Raw genomic sequence first — 20,096 nt, 5'->3', positions numbered from 1 at the left:
AGGATATGGCCTAGGACAGTTAGAGACGGTTTAAACAGACAGGATGCGGAGGGCTGAGCTGCTTTTGTCTCTCACCCGGATATCAGCCTCCCCTGCGCTGTGGAGGTTCTGGCACTGCAGGTTGTAGCCGCCTTCCCACGTGGCAAGGATGAGCTGCAATAGAAAACAGAGGAATTACATTTATGAACAGATGGAATGGTTTTTCCCCTTGCGTTGTTCTGTCCTCATTGGTGGGTACCCACTCCTTCCATGAACTGATGCTGTTGAACCAGACAAGTTGGTAATATCTTGTACTGTGAAAGGGGAAAGGCATCAGTTAAGCTGGAGAGATGAAGTGATGCATTTCTTCTTTCTCTGGCTTTAGCGCCTTCAAGGCATCCATTAAAATCTCTCATTATTTAATGCTAATCCTTGCTCCAAAGAAAATGTTGGAATAATGTATCTTTGTCCTGAAGCAGTCCTTTGCACACAGCTACTTGTGCAAAGCTGTCCTTGAGAAAAATTCCGTTTGCCAGGGAAGCAAACGGATGCAAATGCAGAGTAGTGCAATGGGAGAAACATTTCCTAATGCCATACCTGTCTCTATCCTCCACTGTTAAATGTTGGAGGAAGTGAAGGAGAGCAGGCACGGTGCTGAGTGGAGGGGTGAAATAGCACACAAGCAATTTCTTAGATTCTGCACATGTCACACGGGGAAGCAGAGCAATGAAATATCAGAGTGCAGCACTGGGATGGAGCAGGTTTCTAGAAAACCATATGGTAGTCTCCAATATGGACTATTTTTATAGTGGCAACAGCCACCTAAAGCACTCAGCAGCTGTTGTGGAAGAGAGAGCATCATCTCTTGCTTATAAATGCCATGTAGAATCCCTTGATTTTTAAAAGGTCTTGCTTATTCTCAAATAAGTGCAAAGTGGGTTTGGGGACAAACTGAGCAACTCATGTTCTGGAGTCTTTCTCACCCTCTGCAGACACTGCAGAGAGTGAAGGTGGGAGAAATGCATCCAAGTGCTATGCTGTAAGCAGAACTGCAAGATGCTGAGAGAAGTGGGTCACTGCCAGCTCTGGAGCTACATTCACAGGAATGATGTGTGTCAGCACAGAACTTTTCCCTCTAGTTCACAATGAAAAGAGCTGTTCTGTGTTGAATCTGTGACAGTCTATATAAAAGTGAAGCAGAGACATCCTCAATGATCAAAATAAATTAATTCCTAGAGTAAATACATTAAAAAATTATTATTGATAATATCCGGAGGATTAGAAAGTAGCCTAGAATGCTTATTTTAAATTCACATTAAAATGCATGAAACCTGGAGAACTACAGTCTTTTACTATTTTTCTTCTGAATTCACACTCTGTCATTGTCCCTGTAATATGAACTTAGATGTTTTTGGTGGCCAAAACAACCCATAGAAATTGTAGAGAGAGAGGACAGTATATAGCTAATGAGTGTTTTATAGATAAATTATATGTAACAATTGAAACAAACATATTCCTTTACATTTTTGTGCTTTGCTGAAGAAACTTGGCCTCAAAATTTTGTGCTATAGTAGTTAAAATGTTGGTTCACAATTTGCTGGAAAATGTGCAATTTTCATTATTTTGATCAGTCTATTTTACAACTCTTCCAATCTGTGAATTATTACAGTGGATTGATTTTGGAAAAATCTTTTGCATGTTGTTTCCTTGTGCATTAAAGGTGAGGAGTGAGGGCCAGTTGATTGTCCAGCAGGTCCTGGGTAAAGCCCTGAGGAAGGAAGGTGGTGTCTCACCACATGTCAGGAGCTGCAGTCTTCCATGGAGATACCTTGGGGATATTTTTGGTCTGGACTAATTGATGTTGGTTTTTTGTTTGCTTTTTTAAACCATCTGGTAAGTAGTAGAGTGAACCTTGCCAAAGAACTCTGTTGCACTTTCACTTCTATATTAAACCTATTTTTGACGGTACCTTTGCCAGCGATTTAAGTGACCTTAAAACAGGCATTCACCAAAAATTGGTGTAGTCAGTAGGTTTGCAAGCAGTATCACTGACTACTCACAAAAGCATGGAAGATGTCCAAGTCCTAAGTTCTCAGACAAATGGGCTCAGGATAACTGGTGTGATTGGAAAGCTGTGGAGGAACATCTCTGAGTTGCTAGGGGCTATATAAGGGCTAGGAAGAAGAAAGTGATCATTTGCAAAGTGTTAGATATCTTTCCAGAAGCTGCCTGCCACTACAGAAAAGATAATATTAAAGACAAACAAGGACTGAAAATGGAGAAGGAAAGCAACTGAGTTACTACTGTCCTTTAAAATAGAACAGCTCCAGAGACAGCTACAGGAGGAACAGAAAGAAAAACAAAAGTTGAAGGAAAAAATAGACCTAATGCTTATGCAGGCTTCAAATCTTCCTGACACTGTGCAGATTAGTAAACTAAATTACATCACAAGCCTAGGAGGGTAACAGATGGAATGGTCCCTGGGATAAAAAACCAGAGTTCTGCACTGGGGATAGGGCAGCCCTGGATATACAGACAGACTGGAATGAGAGGCTGGAAAGCAGCCCCATGGAAAGGGACCTGGGGCTCCTGGTCAGTGGCAAGCTGAACATGAGCCAGCAGTGCCCTGGCAGCCAGGAGGGCCAGCCCTGTCCTGGGGGGCATCAGGCACAGCATGGCCAGGCAGGCAAGGGAGGGGATTGCCCTGCTCTGCTCTGAGCTGGAGCAGCCTCACCTCCAGTGCTGGGGACAGTTCTGGGAGGCACAATATGACAAAGATATCAAGCTGTTAGAAAGCATCCAAAGGAGGGTAACAAAGATGGTGAAGGGCCTTGGGGGCAAGCCTTACAAGGAGAGACTGAGGTCACTTGGTCTGTTCAGACTGGAGGAGACTGAGGGGAGACCTCACTGCAGTTACAACTTTCTCATGAGGGGAAGAGGAGGGGCAGGCACTGGTCTCTTCCCTCTGGTGACCAGTGACAGGACCCAAGGGAGCAACATGAAGCTGCATCAGGAGGAGTTTAAGTTGAATATCAGTAAAAACGTTCTCACCCAGAGGGTGGCTGGGCACTGGAAGAGGCTCCCCAGGGAGTTGTTACAGCACCAGGCCCAACAGAGCTCAGGAAGCGTTTGGACAATGCTCTCAGGCATGTGGTGTGACTGCTGGGGTGTCATGTGCAGGGCCAGGAGTTGGAGTCAATCATCCTGATGGGGTGATGGAAGACTCTTAATGAGTCTTCCAACTTGACATATTTTATGAAGCTTTCCTGCCAGTGCTGAACAGGAGTTCAGTAGTTGTCGCAGACAATTTTTCATAGAAATCCTTTCTTTCAGATTTGTCCGTCTTCTGGGAAGCAAGGGCCCCAGAAGAAGAATGTAAACAATTGTTATCGGCTGCTGTGAAATGCAATAGGATGCACCTGTGATTGGTTCATGTTCCATGTGTACAATTAAGAGCCAATCACAGGGCAAGCTCTCTGGAACACAGGGACAGAGAATTCCCTTGTTTTTGGGATTCTTTCGATTCTATTCTATTCTTAGCTTAGCAAGCCTCTGCAACGTCTCTCTTTATTCCTATTAGCATAGTTATAATGTATTATATATCATATATCAATAAATCTAGCCTTCTGATCATCAAACAAGATTCTCGTCCTTCTCTCACCATGGAGACCTTTTCAGGTTGCTGTAATAAGTAGTATCTCAAGGTTTTGCTTTTATTTTTTTCAAGTATTTCATTCAAAGGTTCCATGTTTGAAAATGAGATGAAAAAACCCTTAGAGGCTCATAAAAATATATCTTTTCAACATAAATATCTCTTTTCAATGTCACAATTTTTTAATTTGGTGATTAGGTAATCAGCAACTTCTTACAAATGGTCAGCATGCAAATGGAGAGTAAGCTTTGATGTCAGAATACCACTCTATCAGACTGCATGGTTTTATTTAATTTCTTTTGTTAATTCTTCCATGATTTTAAAAATGCCAGATTTTTCAGACTATTCTGTTTGCTTATTAAAGTCATTTTACTTGGCAGAAGAGTTTCCTCTGGTTTGTGTCTGCATTTCAAAAGGCAGTAGCTTAGGCAGGAGTTTTTTTTTTTTTACTTATTTTAATCTCAGTCTTTCACATCAGCTTTTCTGTAGCTCAACATTTCTATCCTCTGTTGTAGGCACCTAACATACCGCTGTGTCTCCTTTGAAGAAAATAATTCACTTTGAGTTTTGACTCCTCTGCTTTGCAAGATAATTTTCAAGATTTCTGGCTAACTTCCTTATTAGGAAAAAAAAAAAAGGAAAGCGTGGAAATTTGGAAAGCAGCGAGTAATTTTTATGGGTTCCTGTGGGATCCTGGTAATCCTAGGCCATGACTTTCCTGTTGGCTGTGGAAGGTAAGCAGTCCACTCCATGGTGCCAAATGAGCCAGATGCGTATCAGGAACAGAAGCCAGTCTTGATACAAGGCATTTTGGTACAAGGTCTCTTTTTTTCTGATACCAAACCCATACATTACTTGTACTGTTTCAGTCACATTCCCTTTTGTATGCTGAGCAGTCACAACTCTGTAGAGCTGATGGTGTATCAGTCTCTCAGAGATGATGCAAGTGCAGGAACTATCAAAGAGAGGAGAATCCCCTCTATCTTTTGAAACACAAATTTTCTCCCTGTAACAAACAATTCTTTGGATTCTTTGCATTCTTGGTGGCCTATTCTGAAAATAGTATTAAAACAAGTATTGTTTGAAGCTATTTGGAAAAACAGATCACGTAAAGAGCAAACTGCTGACTTGTGAAAAATTTCTACTAGGTAGCAACATTCTATTAATTAGTAGAGTTTTCATCTTTTGCTGTTTCTCTTAATGTTGTTCTTAACAGATTCCTGTTTTCACACTAATTACTTTTATTCATCTACTCAAGTACAAACAGCAAAAGAATTCACATGAGTTGTTTTGGCACTATAGTCCAACTCCTGCCTTATTTTTGTAAATAGGGAATCAGAGTGTTCAGAATTGAAAGCTGGCTCCTTTGTCAGAGGTTTCAGGGTTGGGCAGCAGGTACCAAAAGATAATGTAATCCTCTCACCTCACTGAGTAAGCTCTGACAGCCTGACCCAGGGGCCTGTGCTCTTCTCATTTTAAGCTCTCAAATTGAAAAATCTCACAGCTGTAGCTTGTTTTTCATCTGTTCCCCATAGGCTAGAAAGGAAAGTGATGTGATTTTCTAAATGGATATTGCCATTTCTACTGACTGCATGTTCTCCATGCTCTTTTGAGCTATAGAAAAATCTCTGTGCATGGTTGGACTTCCTCAGAGAGGAAATGCCTGGAAGCAATAAGATATTCCCCCTTGTCCCAGGGCACAAGGAAGACAGAGGGTGAGGCAGCAGCACTGGGCTACATCTGGCTGGTGAGCAGTCACCAGGGGTGTTCCTCAGGATTGGTTCTAGGGCCAGTGCTGTGCAAATACCTCTCAGTGATCTGGAGGCAGGAATTGAATGCCCCCTTAGCAGGTTTGCTGATGGTATCAAACAGGGAGGTGCTGCTGACTCTCTTGGGGGATGGGAGTCCTTGCAGAGAGGTGGAGTGGAGCATTGGGCATTCATCAGTGGGATGAAATGTAACAAATCCAAATGCTGGATCTGACTGCTGGGATGTCCTTACTTTCTACTTCTTATGTAACTTTTCTGCTGACAAATCTTATGGCTACTGCTTAGCTCTAATTGCAGTTCTGATATCTCTGAGGTCTGCCTTTGGCAGCTTTCCCAAAACCCTCTGATTTTAAGGATTCCCACAAGTCCCCTTCTCAGTTCAACTAAAAAGAAACTTTTGTAACTGTTTTGTTTATTAACTACTTTGTGTTTTATAGAGCTTTACTGCAGTATATCTGTTTATTACTTGTTTAAAGCATCTTTTTTGTTTGTATTAAGCATTACTATATTACAACACAGCAGTTTTAATGTTGCAAAAGTTTAATTAGTTTAAAGGGTACAAGTTATATTTGATAGTAATTATGATTCATTGTTTGAAAGTCTCGCTTCAAAACTTTCCTCTACGTCTATTCTTTTATGTACTGTCTCTGTAAGACTTTGAGAACTTGCTGTGAATCTGTTTCTGATTTCTCTCTCTTGTATGATAAAAACTTGTTTTGATAGTTTGGTCTATTATTTGTTGCACACACTGAAGTAGGTAAGGTATTACTATTAATATCACCCCTAAAACACTTAATACATATAGACCTATTTTACAAAGTTCCCTTAGCTAAGGTGTAAAGCTCCATTCTTGAATAAATCATTTAACTATGACTTATTGTCTTCTTTAATTTGAGTTGCTAAATCTTTTTGTATGTTTTTGTGGATGGATTTAGAGTGGTTGGATAGGTTCATATAACACAATCCTTTAAATTCTAAGTATGAATTGGGGGAGGAATGGCTGGAGAGCAGCCCTATGAAAGGGGATCTGGGAGTGCCACTTGGTTAGTGCCATGGCTTCCCCAAATGTAAAAACTTAGTGGTGGTGTTGTGCCAAACAAACCCAGGTGCTGAATAGGAAACACCCCACAAGATTTGTCATGGGGGAAATATTTTATTGTTCCTCTTTATGATGCATTCAAGATCTTTTCCATGGGGACAGAACTGTGAAAAGTGTGCTTTGGGCTACTGCTTGGTGAGGCTCTCCAGCTCTCCATGGGTCTGGTTAGAGGTCAAAAAATTGTGTGCATGGTGTCTCCCCCAAAAAGATCTGTTAATTCTGTAATCACCAACTGGAGTTTGCTATCCTGACCTGCAGAACGTACCGCTGGACCCCAAGTTGGATATCTCCTCCACCTGGACCATTGTAGCTAAAAGGATGCTGGTTATTCCAGATGGAAGAAATATGTGGTCCTATGCTTTCTTCCTGCTTTTAGGTCAGAGAGTTCATAACATGGTGACAAAAAATACAAGCCTGTTCCCAAGTGAAGTTGAGATAATTGTTTGAATTTTTTTATCAACAAAAACTCTTTCAAATGTAAAGCCATATTGTTGAGAAACTACCAGCCAGTTCTATTTAATATTCCTTAAGTAAATGGGAGCCTGATAGAAGGATTAGTGAACTAATGACTTCAAAATTACTTATGAATAGTAATTACTTTGAGTATTGCTGTTGTCTGGGATAGTGGGACAGGCTAAAAGAAATCCTGTCTAGGCTTATTTTCCATGAGTCTTTGATTACATCTGCTCTGAATATCTCCCCTATCATATTTTGTGGTACCAGTGGTGGTATTAGAAGCTGTGCACGTATGGAAAACCTAATCATATGAAGTTTTATTCTTGATTTCCCATAAGATTCTACTGAATTCTGTTTGAATGTGCACGAGAGATCCAGAGCACTGCATTTTTTGATGACCAGGTTAAACGTTCTACTGAAATGCAGAGCTCAGAAAGGTCAGTATGAAAGACAAGAACACAGGGGATGAAAACTGAGATGTGAAGACAATGTGCCCACCTGGAATAACTGCAAGCAAGGACAAGCAGAGTCAGCTCTTCAGCTCTCCAAATAAATTATTTGATTAAGATAGAAGAACACCTGGTAATTTAACTCCATTAAACACAAAGTTCTTGCTTGATCAAAAGATCAGTTTGCTCTTGCCCTTACATTTCACAGAGTGCTTTACAATGCACTCTTGGTGACCTTTTGCTCTCTAGGTTTTTCTTTTTCCCTCTTCTCCTTTTCTTCAAATGATAGAAAAGTGCACCTGATCTCTTCTAGTTTCTCACTTTGTTCTTTTTCTCTTTCTGCCCTAAGGTACAAATAGTCTTTCAGTATTAAATAATTGCTTCAAAGGAAGCCTTCACCTCAAGCACCAACACTGATGGATCTAGAATCTTTCTGTATTTCTGTACTTAATTTACATTTGTTAACTTCTGGACACTTAATGAAGGAGTAAACAATAATTTATCACAAAACCCCAAAAGAAAATCAAAACAAAACAAATACCAAAAAGCAAGATTATGTTGAATTTGTATTTCTACAGTAAAATTCCAGGACAGTTCAAATTGATTAAGATCTTTTTCCCCTTTCCCCATCGTCTGCGCTGTTAAAGGTTTACTTGGAATTTGTGTTACACAAGCTCCATCTTTTCTACACTTGCACAGATAGGAAGCAAATCCTTCTAATGTGAGTCATTATAGTGATGAATAAAACAGAGTTTTAGTGCTCCTTCTATTTTTGATTTATTCCTTTTGTTTTGCCCCATTATGTCTAATTCAGACATTACACTTTCTAGTAATATCTGAGATAGATCCTCAATTGTAGTGTACAGGGCTAAAAGTATTGGCCCTGATCATTCTGGCACTCCTGGGAATCCTCTCACCACATTGGTGTCTATGAATATGCAAGTTGTGGCTAGAATTCAGAAACTGGACTTAATGTGGGATTAATTTTCAGCTCCTAGAAACAGCTAAAGTGCATTTGGCTTACTGCTCTTTATTTTATTTAATCCTGCAAGGTAGAAGACTTTTTTTCCCAACTCCTCCAGAAAGGTTAATGCACTAGGTTGGCAATACTTGTGAGCTCTGCTCTTTTTCCTTTGCTCTGAGGGGTCCTCACAGGCAAGTCCTGCTTCCCCACAGGGGTGTGGTTGCTTGCTTACAAATCCCATGGATTTGTAATAAGTCTGAGAAGCTACCTGGGGATACAGGCAGCTTGAGACATCACGCCACCCCTCTGCTAATGACACATATCTCTAGATCTCCTTTTTAATCTGACCCAAATGGTGCCAAGTGTCCTGGTTTTCTCAGTGCCTGATCAACACAAGGACTTGGGTGAGACCTTGATGACCAGCTGAGATTTGATTTAAATAGGGCAGAGGTGATACTGCTGGGGAAAGCAGCCTAGGACTGTGGCAGAGATTATGTCTATTCCTATTAGTGAGAGAGAGTATCCTCACTTGAGTAATTTCAGAATTCAGAGATCAGCACCAGTCTCTCGTGTTTCCAGTTTTAATTTATAACTGAACTTGTGACAGTTTGGCCTCTGGTGCCTCAGGTTGCACCCCTGAAGTGTGGCTTGTAAGCATGTGAAACAATTTTAAAATATGCACAGATGTAATGTTTTTTCACAGTAAGCTGCTTTACTGCTCATAGCTGGTAATTTTAGCATCTTAAGCAAAGATTTGTGCAGAGAAAAGGCATATATTTCTTAAGGGAAATTGTTAAATATTTTGATTTTTGCTTAAGTAAAAAGGTGCTGGCTGGTTTTTCTTATACAGCATTTGACAATGTTCTAGAAATTGTTGGGTCAGTAGTTAGTCTGGGTCTATGAGCGCTTACACAAAAGTACGCAACAATAACAAACTTCTGATGTGGCTTTCTTTGGTAGCAGCAAGGATGGCAGGAATTGTCTTTTGCCTCCTCAGCAGCCCACCTGCAGCCTGCCCAGTTTAAGCACAGGACCTTTGTCTAAGCTTCAGGTACTTGAAAAAAAATGAGCTCCAAACCCAAGAGCCAACTTCACAATATTCAGCAGGGGAAGGCAAGCACCTTTGACAACTTCAGGAAAATCTATCTGCCTAACTCACAGGTCCAAAGGTCCAACAAGCTGCCCTTCTGGGAGGCCTTCAGGGGCACCTAACTCTTTGTTGACTCAAAAATTTTGAGATATCTCATTAGGATGAGGGCAGAGCCATTTATCTTTAGACCTTGTCCCTGGGGGATCCTAGGGGTATCTGGCCTTATGCTAATGGCACATCTTAGAGCTGCCCTGGAGCTGTTCCTCCAAGTGCTTTGCAGATTGGTTGACCTCAAAGCTCAGAGATAAAATCGGCTCCCAGATAGTTCATGCCCACGGTGCAGCGCGTGGAGCTCTGGCTCAAAAGAGGAATCTGCCCTTGGAGATTTAACAACAGCCCTTTTGTTCTGACTCTTTGCTGTAATACTCGCCTTCTTGCCTTGAAGTTGCACAGCTCAACTGTCATGAAGTGCCAGCTATAACTAGTCAGGAGATGAGGGTGAGGAGATCTGGAATTGAAGCACAGGCACCCCCACCAGCAGGTTTACCATGTTTCTCATTAAATACATCATGTGGGAAAGCCTGTATTTGGAGACACACCCTTTCTTGTGAATGAGATTTTTTTTTCTTTTGAATGTCTAAGAAGCAACCCCTACATTCTGGAGCTATTGCAAGAAATGCTGTGTGGCACCTTATAAACAAAACAAAGAAAGATTGTTGGTTATGGGGGTTTCTTTTGGTGAGGTGTGGGTGAGTGGGGGGAATGTGTTTTATCTCTATTGTAGAGCTTCTTATTTTGTGATTGTTCCCCAGTACAGAGACCAGAGGGATTTAGATGCAGTGAGAGGATGGAGCAATAAAACAATTGTTGTGGATGTGTCTGACCAGGAATTGATCCCGGATCACAGCCACTGGAAGGATCAGCTGTGTTTACATAAGGAACCACTGTGCAGAATGTGCTAAATATAGGTAACTCTTGCCTTAATGAGCTTAGTGTCCACAAAAGACTGAGAGAATAAGGGGCATAGAGAGAAGCTTTGGAAATGAGACATTTTGAAATATTGAATCGCCATGACTTTATTTGGTAACGAAGATGATTTCTGCTCTCCCATTTGCCTGTTTTTCTTCAGCAGGAATGTGCAGGCTACCTCAGGCAGTACAATACTGCAAGTATTAACTTCCATTCTGCTCCTTCACAGGAGAAGCTGTGATGGGAGCCAGGGAAGTAGACTGAGAGAAAATACAGAGCCAGTAAAATGGAAGCATGTTTTGTACAGTGTAAAACCAGCCTAGCCGACAGTCCAAAGCTGAGAGAGAAACCTGCATTACAACAGCTGGCAGTGCAGATCAGCTATCATGTTCCCTGGGCTCCCAAATCTGCAGAATGTGGAGCTGTGAGCTGGCACTGCCAGCCATGCCCAGCTGCCATCTGGGAGGTGAAAATCAGCAGCCTCCAGCCTCAGAATCAAGGTTTCAAGGGACTAATCTGAGAACAAACACAACTCAGCAACTGTCTGTAGCAAAGCTAGCCTCAGGAAGGATGGAGCAGTAAGGGAGCTGAACAGGAGGTGGATAAATACAGTTCCTACCAGGATGCGAAGGTGGCTAAAATGAAATTTGCTTAATTCATGCAAATGAGACCTGCTAAAATTGTCTTTGTTCTTCCATGTATTTACTTGTGGCAGGCCAAATCAGACTGGAAGGGGGCAGCAGTATTCTATTCAGTTAATCCTTTTTGCTGAGTCCTGCTACTGCAGCCAGTTATCTGCATACCTTCCAGCAAAATGGGGATTTAAACATCAAAGTACTAATTTATATTCTGGAGGACAATCACTGTGGAGTCATCAAACCTTCCAGCAATTGTGCTGGTTTCTCCTTTGCTCCAAACCTTATCCTGCACTCCCAGGCACCCACAGCAGCCTCTGAAGCTGGAGCATTGACCAGGACAAAGCTCTGCGTAACACAGTCAGTCCTTTGCAAGGCACAAAGGCACAAACTTGAACTGCTCCTCTGCCATTTGATCAGGCCAGCCACTTGCTGTTTAGCTCAAATTAATTTAAAACTTGAAGTCTTTGGGTGTCCTGTTTGGCTTCTAAAAAGTTTTTTGTCCAACCAACAGAATAAGGTGGAAACTGTGGCTGAGAGAAATGCTGTGAGGCTGTGCAGGTAACACAGCAGTGTCAGGCACGTGCTGGCACTGAAATCAAACACATGAAATCAAGAACACTCTTCAGCCAGGACTTCTCATGCCCAGGGTCACTCCTTTGGCAAAAAAAAAAAAAAAAAGAAAAACTAACAAAAAAGGTTTTGTGGGTTTTGTCTTCTAGTTTTTGTTTTTAAGGGCTTCAAGTAATATATATTAACACCTTAATATTAAAAGTATCACAGTTATCAAAAGGCTGAGAATGGGCAGCTCCCAAATAATATCCAAATAGTGATTTTTGGCTTCTGTTTCCCTCTGCAGAAGTAAAACCACACTTGTCTCCTGAGGGGCACTGTTTGAATCCTCTGCTGTTGCAAAATCCTCAGATGCACTCAAAACTCTCTTCTGATTCTAAATGGATCCTGAATTATATGAGCATGTTCCTTTCTGATAAGTACTTGGGAAATAATCTATGCAACCATATTCAGCCTCCAAGCCCCACAGCCCTTGCTTTTGGATGAAGTGCTAAGTTTTTAACATCTGTCTTTTACTGTCTGACTGTATGAGGAAAGCTTCTTAGCCACACAGCAGAAAAATAACAGCAAATTGCCAATGCCATAAATAAATCAGTACTTGCTCTCATCTATAAATCTATTCATGTTTAAGCATGGGCCTGGAAAAATCATTCCACAGTCAGTCATACAAATAAAACCCAATCTAAGGCATTTTCACAGGTGCTGAAGGACAAGGTATAGGCACGTTTGAGTAGAGTGACTGCTGCAGATTCAAATTTATGCTTGTGGACACGGTCCTGGCAGCAAAGAGCTGTCCCCAGGTGTGGTCTGTAGCTCAGCAAGGACAACCAAAACATGCCAAGATCTAAGATGAGAAGGAACTTTTTAATATTATTTCGCTGTTGATGTAAACTTTCCTAGCAGAACCAGCTGTCACTAAGATATTTCTGCTAAAAAACTGAACCTTGGTCACCTCCCCCAGCCGTGCTGCATGGCAGAGCACTCACCTCTATCAGCATGTAGAAGGAGAGCAGCGTGATGCCCAGGTTGTACACGATGAGGTGAGGTCTCAGAGAGAAAGGAGGCCTGTTCTTCATGAACTTGTTGCCCAGCCATATGCAGAGTAGATATGCTCCAGTAAGGAAAAACGTGGGAAGGTAAGAGTCCAAAAGGAACCATCCTCTAACCCTGGTATCTAAAAAAAAGAAATACACAGAGCAGGCAATTAAGAAAGCTATGGTAAAGTATTGCTAAAATAAGGCCGAACACATAATGTAAAGAATCTGCTAAAAGTGGGAGATGGAATCAGCCACTGTTTCCTCACAAGAGCTATCCATTTGTTTTAACTTATCAAAACTGCATGCTAAGTCTCAGAGAATGTGGGCTGAAAACTGCATGGAATTCCCTAATAATTTAAGGTCACCTAAATCATCTCATTTTAATAGTAAAGTGAAAACCAAAGGGGAAATCCCATTCTTATATGCTTTAAAAAAATAATGTTTTCACTTAATATTTATTTAAATCCTATCTTAATCTGCTCAACAGACAATTTGCAGACACTATTAAATCCCAAGTATGCATGTAATGTTGCCAGCTCATGTGTTATTTTAATTCTGCACTTGCCATACCGGAAGGTATATAGCATTGACTAGGAAACATTCATACAAAGGGAAGGTGTTTCCAAAATATTAAATATGAAAAGCAAGTGGCGAATGTTTACTTGGATGGTTATCAAAGATTTTTGGCTGGGCAAGGGCTCGCTTTCTCACAGTTTCTGTCCCAATTGCCTGGTCCTGAAATGAAATATTAAGGTCAAATCCTGCTTGCCTTATTCACACAAGTAATCCCATTGAGAGTAATCAGATAGTTCAGTGTATATGAGTAAAGCCTAATCCCAGATGCCAAGCTGGAGGCACCACTTTGTTGTCATATGAACAACTGGATGTCATGGGTGAAAGGGGTGTTCTTTCTTTTCTTTTTCCAAAACGGAGAAAAATCTAGAGTCAATTTTCCATAGCAACATTCTTCAGCCATTTACCTGTGGAAAGAAAAAGGGGGCATCATGGCTGGTTTTTAGAATGACTTATGGGGTAAGTAATTCTAAAATTACTTATTATGAAGAAATTCTTATGAAGAAAGAAGTCCGTGAGGAGTCATTGTGCAGATCTCACAGAAAGATTTTTTTGGTCTCAGAAAATATTTTAATTTTAAAGTACAGAGATTTTTTTTTACAAAGGCCAAGATTGTGTTAAAAATTGTAAAACAAAAGGTAATCACAGTGCATGAAAAAGCATTTTACTGTTTTTATGCCTGTGTTGAAATTGGAAAAGACTGGTCAATGGATGATGCACCTATTAGAAGTGCCCAAAAAATTAGTAATTTATTGGAATTTCGCTGTACTGTACCACTTCCAACAATTCCTTCCTCAGAAATACTTCCATACAAGTATATGTAAAATGAAATTTTACGTATGTTGGCATATGAGCCAGGCTTTGAACACCAGCTTTCTTTCTCATTACCTTTTCCCTCTGCCTCCCCCTCTCAATTCCATTGCAGTGGCTGTAACATTCATCTGTTGAATTTGGATTCCATGAGGCTTGTTAGCCCTTTCACGGGAAAGACTTTCAACCAAGCCACCACTGCCATGGAAATCCAATGCTCTCCTGCTTCTGACTCTCCTTTTTGGACTCCCAAAAACCTCTAGGAGCAGAGAGGTGTAGGATTAAAGCAGTCACAACTGCACAATCCTTCCTTTTATGGCAGCCTGGCTTTGTTGTGCATTACCAAGTTAGAACGCCTCTTGTCTGTCTTCAGATCTCAGTGCTTATTTGGATGACCTCAGTGTGAGAAGGAAACACTTCCAACAATCTCCTAAAGCTCACAAGCCACGTGTGAAGCATTGGAATGAATATTTTAGAAGTGATTCTGCTCTCTTATGGGCTCTCAACGTGACACAGGAGTCACAGGACAGCTAAAGGTTGAGTGTTTGAGTGTTGATGTCTTAGGAGTGTGTGTTTTAGGAGCATAAGGATTTAATTTATTTAATTGCTACCCTAAATGATGATGTAGAAAGCAGCCATGTCAGCAAGACTGCTATCTAAGGAAAGGTCTCCCATCTGAGGATTGCAACACTTGGTGCATAAAGGTTACATGCACAACGGTAAATTGGCATCAGTAGATAGCAAAACTGCAAGTGTGCTCAAAAAGGAAAAAATATTCAGAAGCATTCTGAATACAAATTAAACTACACAGAATAAGTTCTGCCCCAGTATGCCCCCAGAAAGTTTTCATTCTGCTCTGAGTGGCCACAAGCATGTGGGCTGATCCACACAAAAGCAGAACTCATGTGCTCATTCAGGCCAGCATGCCAAGTATTTTTAAGTTCTATAGTATTCCAGTTTCAAGAGAAATTGTTAAAACATGTACCCTTCCTGAATATTTCCCACCACAACCTCAATACCTTGAAGAGTAAGACAGTTTCTGGCAGAAAGTGGTTTATAAAGGGCAGCCAAGGAACGTGACTGTTTTGTTTCCACTTCCACTTATCCCTGAATGACAAGCAGAGGGAGGTTTTTATGTGTCAGGAAGGGGGAGGAAAGGGAATGTATTTCAAAAGAAGTTATCAGAAGAATGAGAGATGAAAAGTATTTCTGTTGACCGACAGTTAAATCTCCATGTTCAAGTACTATAAAGTTACACTGTCAATAGGAGAAAGGATTATTTTTACAGCATTGAACTTGCACAGCATCTGAAATTGAGACCAAAGCAGTGAATAAAGTCACAGTGGGAAAGCACAGGACTGCAGCAGGGGAAGGAGCAGGCGCCCACAGGCTCCGATCGCTCCGTGAATAAGCTCATTCACGGTCACTGGCCATGATGTGCCAAACCCTTGGGGTGAAATCCTGGCTCCCTTTAAAGGAGTGGCAGGCCTCCCAGGCTCTTTACATATCAGGCCTTTATCAATGAGGTTTAGGAACACTTGGATTCAAGCTTCTGTATAGCTTTGGCCAGTCAGTGTCTGAGTAGATTCACTCCTATTTGAGGCGCAGAGGGTGGATGGGTTTGCCCCAGTGCCTTGCTACTGATCAGACTCTATTAAGGAAAAGTGCTTTTTACTTTATCATAACTTTAGCAAAATACATCTCTTCTTGACCACCCCTGTTTCTTTCACAGATAAAACAAACAACTAGTTAACTAGATTTAGCTCCTGCAATTCAGTATTACTTAATTTTGCATGACACCAAACAATACTCCACGGATGAAGGGTTGTGGTGTTCACAGGAGTCCCAAGACGAAAGAAGAGACAAGATATATATTATATTAAAAGATTGAAATTACACTAAAAAATAGAAGAAAAGATTTCATCAGAAAGCTAGCAAAGAATAGCAAAGAATGGAATGATAACAAAATCTTGTGACTAACTAGAGAGTCTGAGACAGCTGGACTGTGATTGGCCGTTAATTAAAAACAACCACATGAAACCAATCAAAGATGCACTTGTTGCATTCCACAGCAGCAGATAATTATTGATTACATTTTGTTTTTGAGGCCAATCAGCTTCTCAAGAAAAAAGATCCTAGCAAAAAGATTTTTCATAAAATATGTCCATGATAAAGGGTTACCCTGGAAAAATTATCGCTTACAGAAGAAAATTGCTATTTCACTCGTTCTCAAATTGCCTTAAGCATAAGAACAAGAGGGGCCAACACCTCTTGTAAGACCACCCCTTACTTAGAGATGAAACCAATGGGCAGGTATATGGCTGCTGTTCCCCAATCCAAAGGACTTGTTGTGCTAGCTCAAAAGCAAACACGGAGTTATGTTATCTACAAAGCCCAGCTGACACCAGTGAATGACGGTTCAAAATATGCCAATATTTTGATATTCTGCCAAATTCAGATATTCTGTCCCTCATTGCAGTAGGGCAGTACTGCAGCTTGTGTTAACCTGGTGCTCCCAATGGGACAGAGATGGCCACGCTCCAGTTCCCAGAGGCATTCTGTCTCTTCTGGTGCCCTCAGACACATCTGTTAGTGATGACAAAGACCTGCATAGTGACACAAGTATCTCAGGAGTTACTACCTATAATACAAGCAATAAATAAGGGATTGGTTTCTAAAATAATAGAATGCTGTTATCTATCCTTTTAATCCATCTTGCTGCAGAATGAAGTGTGTACTGTGGATGAAAATCAGTAGAGAGAAAGAAGAGGAATTGCTTGTGGTTTTAGATGTTTGGGGAAGCTCTCAAATTCATTAGATATTCATCTGTGGGGTCATTTGATTTAAAACTGATTGCAGTCTACTGTGAATTATTTATGTGAATTATTTATGTGAATTATTTATGTGGATAGACACACTGGAGGGAGATATGCTATTCAGGAAATGTATGATACTGTGTCATTATACCACCAGTTAAATTAAAGATCAGAGGGCAGAGGCATGGACAAACAAAACTATCTTCAGCACTGATGTCTGGAGAAGGATGGTCATGCACTTGGCAAGCAATACAAATAATACTTGTTTAATTGAAGGGCTTTCTAAAATCCCAAAGGGGTCTCTGGGCTATTCAGAATTGGATCAACTATGGCTTACTCCTTCAGACAATTTGTCTGGACCAACAAGGAAAGAGGAACAAAAGAGAACATCATGTTTATCTGGAAAAAAACAAAACCAAAATAAAACACCAAAAATAGTGCTTTTGTTCTTCTGATCACATTTCTTTGTTAATATTAAAATGTAGTATTGCAGCCATTAATAAAACCTATTTTGCTTTAACCACTTCTGCTGCAGTTCCCAAGCTATTCAGTGTTTCTTCACTGGAAATCTTTCTTTCAAACATCACATCTACTGTAGACATGATGGAAAAGATTTTGTAGCCAGCCAGCCAGCTAAGAAAAATTAGAATTTCTTGTGTTTAGGAACACATCTTTACCTTTTACTTCCAATTAAGCAAGAACTGTTTCCGTAACATGGAGAACATTAATGCAACAAATTGGGAATCCATAATCATGCATCCATCCCCACAGCAGCAGTTCTGGATTTTATCATGGGTAGAAGTTTGCAAGGCAATTCCTGAAGTTAAACCCAGCCCTATCAACAGCAAGGTGGTCTTGCAGGGGACTACTCTGAAGGCTGTGTCCTTTCTAAGCTCCTGTCTCATCCCTTTCTTGTATTTGCTTGGATCTCTTAGTCCTGACTTTGGTGCTCTATCCTTGGCTGCAGTCCTATTTTAGGTTTGCTTTCTTTTTTACTTACTTGTTTCAATCCTAACAGAGCATGAGGCACCTCCAACCTAAAATTATTTAAGTTACTCTCGTCCAAACTGCTCCAGAAAAGCAATAATAGGAAGTCAAAAGATGACTGTCACCCAATCGATTGGTTTATTGAAATTTTGGATGTGATCCTGCAGGTTACTTTTGCTCCAAACATCCTTCTGAATTAGGCAATTTAATAAGTAGCTGGACCAAACAAACTGGATTATGAATGACAATCAGTCCCAAAGCAGACCTTACACTTTCAGAAAGATCCAGCACTTCAGGCTCTTTATTCCACGTTAGGATGAAAAACTGAATTTCTCTGATATTCTCAGAAACCAAGGAATCACAAATCATTTTATTGATCTATTTGCTACAATAATGGTGTCTTCCTGATAATACTGTGATGCTGCCTAGTTTACATTTTTCAATAAGAAGTTACCCAGCAAATTTATTAGAAGCTTTTTGGGTGGTAATCCCTAGAAATATTTCCTTAAAGGGCTGTAAATGGAGCAGCTTACCTCGAGGTCCAAACATATAGTCCACAAATGCATTTACTTCCCGGTCAAAAGCTTTCAGGGTCTCCTAAAAAACATGGAAAAGGCCATGTGAAAAAGACATTATCTCAGGGTCACAGAGAGAATATGATTTGAAAAAAACTCCAATAAATTTGTAAAAAGTTTGTCATGCACAAGTATTTCCAAAGTACACAACATCATGTATACTGAAAAACCCCAAACCTCTTTAAAAATTAATTTAGGGCAGATTGTTGTCTGGATACCAGCACAGGTCTCATTCCTGGGAACTTCCCTTTAGGAAGGGAAATTAAGGTTTATGAAAATCAGCAAGTATCACAGTAAACCCATCTGTGATGGGTGTAGTTTTCACTCTGATAGAGATGCTTCTTTGTTTTTATTATGTTTCCTCAACTGAATATCTCAATGCTTTACACTTAAAAAAGGAAATCTTTAAGTGATTGAAGTGACGGTGAGCCAACTGAGATTTCTCTAAACCAGGTCCCAAGTTCCTATAAAACAAGCCTACAGAAGAACCTAGAGGTCCAGTGATGAAGTTCAGGCCATGCAGGGCATCAGGAAGAGGCAGGTAACTTTATGGAGACATTATGTTTTGAGGTCTTGGTCAATGAAGCTGCCAAACTGGCAGGTTTAGCAAGTTTGTGTCTGTTTTTGACTGAGTTGGGAGCTAAGCCATGACGTACACAGTCCTTTCCCCAACTAGATGGGGTGTTCTCTTCCCAGACTGCAGCTCTGGGCAGTGGCTTCCTGCATGCCTATGCCTGAACAACCTGAGGTCAGCCAGGTTCTCCCTCTCTTCTTCCCAACAGCATTCTACTGTGCTTGATGGACTGATTTCAGCACTGAGAAAATGCTGCCAGGCTGAGGAAGGGGACCCAGAGTGATGCTGAGCCTTGCTGCAGGGCAGGATCTGCTGTGGGCTCTGGGTACCTTTGAATGACAGATATCTCCACGCCAGCCTGGACTGCTGACACCATTCACAGATTTGCCTTATGAAGAACCATATTTGCACTCTGGAAGTTCCAGCCCTGACCTTTCCATGCCTTTACTAGGACTGGGTTTTGATCTGGGCAAAACCCAAGATCCTGGCACTCCCAAGCCCCTTCCTTGTGCTTCTTCTGCCCTTGATTTTGGTCCTCAGACTGTTCCAAGTGGACAGATCTTCTAAGAACAACTGGTAATGAGAGGTTCTTTCAGCACCTTGGGCTACAAACCTCTGTCTCTGTAAGATGCTGCTGCATTGTTATTTTCTTGGAGAAAAACCCAACAAAACCCCCAAAACAGAAAGTATATTTTTTCTAAACAAAAACCAAACCAATGAAAAAAAAAAACCCTAAACAAACAACCAACCAACCAAACAAAAACCCAACCAACCAAAAATATTTCCTCAAAAGAAACTGATGATTCACGATACAAAAACGTTTCTCATACTTCACAGCACTGAGGAAATTAAACTAAAGGTGTCCTGGCTACAGCCCATAAAGAAAGGCATTTTCTGAATTTCAGATAATTACCTTAGCAGCCTAACGATGGCTTCTGTCACAGGAGGTGACTTGATTTCTAGGTGTGGGACCTGTGCAAAAATCTGCTTCCATTTTTATCCCCTTGAGCTATACAGTAATTCTGTTATTATTTCATGGCAATGATACTCCCTTTTGGGAAATGCCACACTGCTGCTTGTCTGTGATGT

General features: G+C 40.8%; 1 protein-coding gene across 1 annotated transcript in view; it reads right to left on the bottom strand.

Moving 5' to 3' along the window:
- ELOVL2 (ELOVL fatty acid elongase 2) overlaps nt 1-20,096 on the bottom strand; it is a 51,461-nt gene that overhangs the window by 8,776 nt on the left and 22,589 nt on the right. The window contains exons 2-4 of the mRNA XM_059481993.1: nt 18,392-18,455; nt 12,622-12,809; nt 76-153 (exon numbers count right to left, since the gene is read on the bottom strand). Of these exons, the coding sequence (XP_059337976.1) occupies nt 76-153; nt 12,622-12,809; nt 18,392-18,455 (330 nt within the window). The remainder of the gene's footprint in view (nt 1-75; nt 154-12,621; nt 12,810-18,391; nt 18,456-20,096) is intronic.

Source organism: Ammospiza nelsoni, chromosome 1 (assembly GCF_027579445.1).
Source record: "Ammospiza nelsoni isolate bAmmNel1 chromosome 1, bAmmNel1.pri, whole genome shotgun sequence".
NCBI lineage: Eukaryota > Metazoa > Chordata > Aves > Passeriformes > Passerellidae > Ammospiza > Ammospiza nelsoni.
This window is presented reverse-complemented; position numbering and strand designations above follow the sequence as displayed.